The sequence below is a fragment of the Bison bison genome, unplaced genomic scaffold (assembly GCF_000754665.1).
Source record: "Bison bison bison isolate TAMUID 2011002044 unplaced genomic scaffold, Bison_UMD1.0 scf7180017864191, whole genome shotgun sequence".
NCBI lineage: Eukaryota > Metazoa > Chordata > Mammalia > Artiodactyla > Bovidae > Bison > Bison bison.
The window spans coordinates 290,808-295,427 of NW_011494763.1; the positions used below are offsets into that span (position 1 = coordinate 290,808).

The window sequence follows — 4,620 nt, forward strand, 5'->3', positions numbered from 1 at the left end:
CCCCTGGCTAGCGGGGCCCCTCCCAGACATACCAGCAGCACGGTGCCTGGGGGGCAGACACAGCCCCCCGGGCTGCCTGGGGGGCAGGGGCGGTCGGCATCAGGGCTGTCACAGGTGAGGAGGCAGGCTCCAGGGACATAGACAAGCTCACGGGGGCAGAAGGTCCGGGGCGGAGCACAGTGGTGAGCAGTGCAGTTCCAGAGGCCCCTCTCCTGGCAGACACTGCCGAAAGTTGGGAGGCAAGGAAAAGACCTCACTTCCAGGCCCCTGACCTGCCCTGGGACAGCCTAAGGATCCCAGGGGGTCCAGAGCCCCTAACCTTGTGGGAAGGTCCAGCTTCGATGCTGGATACCTGAATGTCTCACCCCCAATCCCAGTTGCCCCAAGCACAAGAAGTGTGACAAGCACCTGGCCACACCTGGGATTACACACTGCCAGCCTGCCCCAACACCAATAGGGGCCATTCTCTGGGCTTTGGGGAGGGGCCAAGATACTGAACAACCCTACTCCCAGTACGGGTGGGAGAAGGGTTTCACTGAAGTCTCACCCACCAAACCCTGGACTCTGGCACAGTGTCTGTAGATCTGCAACTTCTCTTTATGTCCTAACTCTTAGAGGAGCCTCTGGACCACGCTCAACTGGAATTCAGAGACCTGGGTTCTGTCCTTAGTCATTAACAAGCTCTGTGACTCTGCAAGCTGTTTAGCCTATTTGCACCTCAGTTTTCTCATCTGCAAAATGGCAACAATTCTTCTACTTCCTACTTTATTAGGGTATTGGGCTTCCCTGGTGGCTCAGCAGGCAAGAAACTGCAGGAGACCACAGGTTTGATCTCTGGGTGGGGAAGATTCTCTGGAGGAGGGCATGGCAATCCATTCCAGCACTCTTGCCTGGAGAATCCCATGGACAGAGGACCCTGGAGGGCTACAGTCCATAGAATCCCACGACTGAAGCAACTTAGCACACACACAAGAAGTAAGATTAAATAAGGTAATGTACATAAAAGTGCTTTATAAACCCTAAAGTGCTCCACAACTGAGGGATGTTATCAGTGCTCTGATGGGCATGCCATCCTCCCCACATCTGTCACCCTGTTTCTCTAAGCTCCACCTTTTCACCCCCAAGCTCTTTGCTTCCCCCCACAGGCCTCCGCTCTCACCAGTGGTTGCAGTCCTTCATAGTAGCACTGCCAGGGGCATAGCGATGGGCCCCAAGCTGGCAGGGGCACAAGTTGGGGGGCACACACTGGCCCTCGGGGTCCCACAGCAGCCCTAGGGGGCAATTACAGCCGGCCACACAGTTGTCCAGCTCCCCACAGTCTTCAGGCTCCCCGCAGTTGCGACCGCATGCTGGGGCACACTCCTGGTACTCCTGGCCACCAGGACACAGGACAGCTGGGCACAGAGACACATGCAGGTCAAGGGCTGCTCTGCCCCCTTGCCTCCAAAGAAAGCAAAGCCAGCAATCTGCAGAGGTCAGAGATCCTTCTTGGACCCTCCCCTGCTGCAAAGCCCCTGGATCCCCCTGTGCTGGAAGGATGCAGTAAGGGTGCAGCTAGCTGGCTGAGCAGACTCACGGCAGAAGGTCTGGTTTCTCCAGGAAGGCAGGGCACCCTCCTGGGCACAGCGCCGAGCATAGGCCGCAAGCACGGGACACAGGCAGTCCCGGCCAGGGGTGCAGCCACACACAGCTGCCAAGCAGCGCAGGTGGAACGGCTCCCTGTCCACCAGCCCGTGGCACTCCTTGGAGGGAGACAAGGAAATGGGTCAGCTCCTTCCTATGGATTCCCCACTGCCACCTCCTGGTGCTCAGCATGGCTCAGAGCGAGGCCCTCCCAGCAGCCCAGAAGGATGGCAGGGCAGGTATTGATCCCATCTTACAGGGGCAAACAGGACGAGTGCCCCCAAGCTGGCTACCTGGAAGGTTGGGCCATGCAGGATGGCACAGGCTACCTCCGCGAAAACCTGGCGCTCAGTGTGGGTGCTGCAGGGGGAAAGCGGAGTGCTGGCCTCCAAGGAGCACGTTCCCCCGCCTGCCACCTGGAACTTGCTAGCAAAGGCGGTGATACTAGTCTCCACATCGCCAGCAGGGGTCAGGAAGTCATCCTGCTGATTCCGGGTGAAGGTGCCACACAGACCCTGCACCTGGGCCGCAGGAGTGGGCACAGGACAGTCAAACCCAGGCCCACAGCAGCCGGGCCCAGCCACTCATCCACCCTCTGGGCACACCTGGTGGGCGTGGTGGGGGTCCAGGGTGATGTAGGCTGCAGGGTCAGACACTCCCCAGAGGATGCGGGCACCAGGCCAGCGCAGCAGCAGGAAAGAGGAAGAGGCCCGGGAGACACTGAGGCCCCCAGCTGCACTCCAGGGCAAGGCCACATCCTGACCGTCGACCAGCACAACTCCTGGAATAGGAGGAGGGGGCCACCCACAAAGGGCTGGGCTAGGCCGATGAGGTGGAGGGAAGGCACATTTCGGGATGGGGCTGTTAAGAAAGGGAAGGACCCAGGGTAGGAGGTGGGGAGCTCTGTCTCAGTGGGCCGCTCACCCTGAGCAAGGGGAACCAAAGTGACCCCTGGGAAGTCACCCATCCCACCTGAGCAACCCCCATGGGACACTTGGCACCCACTTGGCCTTTGCCCTTGGAGTCAGTGTGCAGGAGGAGCTGGGAAGGGCCTGCCTGGACTAGGTATACCGTGAAGCCTTTCAGCTCCTTCAGAACCCTTTGAACTGTATTTTCCCCTGAGATGCGGCAGGCAGAAGATGGTAGAGTGAGGGGAAAGCTGAGACAGTGACCTCGGTTGTGGGAGTATAGCTGGAGAATTTGGGTTCAGGAACCACAGGGCAGTGTGGCCAGAAAGTGCTGGAGAGAAGCGGAGTCCACGGGGAGAGGGGAGCTGGAAGGAGGCCACTCCGGAGGGCTGTTGGGTGTGGAAGGCCTGGAAGGCAGGAACCCTGAGAGCTGGGGCTACCTGAGTCCCTGAGCTGGACGAGAGTGTCCCCCAGCGAGACAGAGATGGCATGGAGGCAGCTCCCAGCGTCACAGTCCCCGTGTTCCAGTACAATCAGCAGCTGCCGCTTGGCAAAGTCCTGGGCAGACGGTGAGGAACGTGGTGGGGATGGTGCGGGAGGGTCCCTCCTGGGCCTCTCCTGTTTTACTGGACACCCATAGCCCACACCCCGGACAGCTCCCACAGAACTGTGCTGACCGCTTGCCAGCCAGCCACATTCTATGAGGTGAGGGGCTTAACCCTCACCAAGGGCTGGGATGTGTGACTGTGGCATGTGTGACTCGCACGTGCACATGTGGAAGTGTGTGACTGTGTGTGTAAGCACGTGCACATGTGGAAGTGTGTGTGTGCGCGCGTGCGCGCGCGCATGCACAGGTTCGGGCAACATGCCTCCTCCCCCTCCCTCCCTGTGGGGACATATGCTCACGTCTCTGAGTGCCCTCAAGGGTGCACACGTATGAGAGCGTCGCAGGAGCCCCTGTTTGTGTCCACGTGTGTAAGAAGGTGCCGGGTCGGAACCTGGGAAGTCACCTCACTTTACCGGGGGAGGAGGGCTGGGGACGAAGGCGGACCCTTCTTTATTTGCGCCCCTCGCCCGCCCCCGGGGTCGTTTTGCAGGAAGGAGCGTGTGTGACAAGCCCAGCCGTCCCATCTGTGAGAAAAGGGCTGTGCGGGTGGGTTCTGCGTGGCGCCCCCGGCCTGAGGCGGCGCCGACAGAGAGACTTCCACGGGAACCTGAGGCGGCGGCGAGAACCCGGAGGGCAGGCTCGGGGGTGTGCACGGCTGCCATCTTCCCGCCGGAGCCGGGCCGTCTCAGAGTCTCCCTGGACGGCTGTCTCGTTTATTCAGCGGTTTCCTTACAGTCACTGCTCTCCCCCACCCCCACCAGCACCCCTACGAGGGCCCCTAGGACTCTGGCACGACCCCCCGCTTCCGCTCCCGCCGTCTGCCCGCGCGGCACACCTGCACCAGGATGAAGCGGCAACCGGCGGGGCCGCGGAAGGAGAAGCTCCGCCCATCGAAGGTGACGTAATGCCCGTCCCCGCCTACCGCGCACTCGGCGGCGCACGGCGCCTGCGCGCAGAGCCAGCGGCCGTCCCTGCACTCGCTGCGGGCGCAGGGGCGGAGAGACCGCGCTCAGGGTCCGCGCCGCCGGGGTTCGGGAGTGGGGGTGGTACCGAGCTGGAGACTCCCTCCCACCCCCACCCCCCCAACACTCTGGTTTCCCCTCCCTCCCCCGGCGCTCCCTTCCCTCCCGTTAGGACTAGAGGTCTGCTGATGGAGGTCGACCGCTGGGTTTTTAAGCAGGACAGTCAATTATAACTTGAGAGGTCACAGGTCACTTGCGAGGGAGGCTCCTCCAAAACGGAGGCAGGTTGCAGAGCAGATGGCATAAGAGAGGGATCAGAAGTGACCTACGGGTAGCCCTTCAGCCCCCCGCGAAGGGGCCCGCCAGGCCCGCGCACCCACCACGGGTTGCAGAGCTGGCGCACGGTGTCCCCGGGCTCGTAGCGCCGGCGTCGGCGGTAGCAGGGGCAGCGGGCGGCGGGCACGCACAGGGCGCCGTCCCAGAAGAGACCCGGCGGGCACTCGCAGCCGCTCACGCATTC

General features: G+C 62.0%; 1 protein-coding gene across 1 annotated transcript in view; it reads right to left on the bottom strand.

Annotated features, from left to right (window-relative positions):
• Positions 1 to 4,620, bottom strand: part of SSPO (SCO-spondin) — a 53,626-nt gene that overhangs the window by 44,751 nt on the left and 4,255 nt on the right. The window contains 8 exon segments of the mRNA XM_010843882.1: positions 33 to 222; positions 1,160 to 1,394; positions 1,577 to 1,742; positions 1,917 to 2,144; positions 2,229 to 2,404; positions 2,972 to 3,089; positions 3,974 to 4,118; positions 4,481 to 4,620. The exon segment at positions 4,481 to 4,620 is cut by the window's right edge and continues 15 nt beyond it. Coding sequence (XP_010842184.1) covers positions 33 to 222; positions 1,160 to 1,394; positions 1,577 to 1,742; positions 1,917 to 2,144; positions 2,229 to 2,404; positions 2,972 to 3,089; positions 3,974 to 4,118; positions 4,481 to 4,620 — 1,398 coding nt within the window.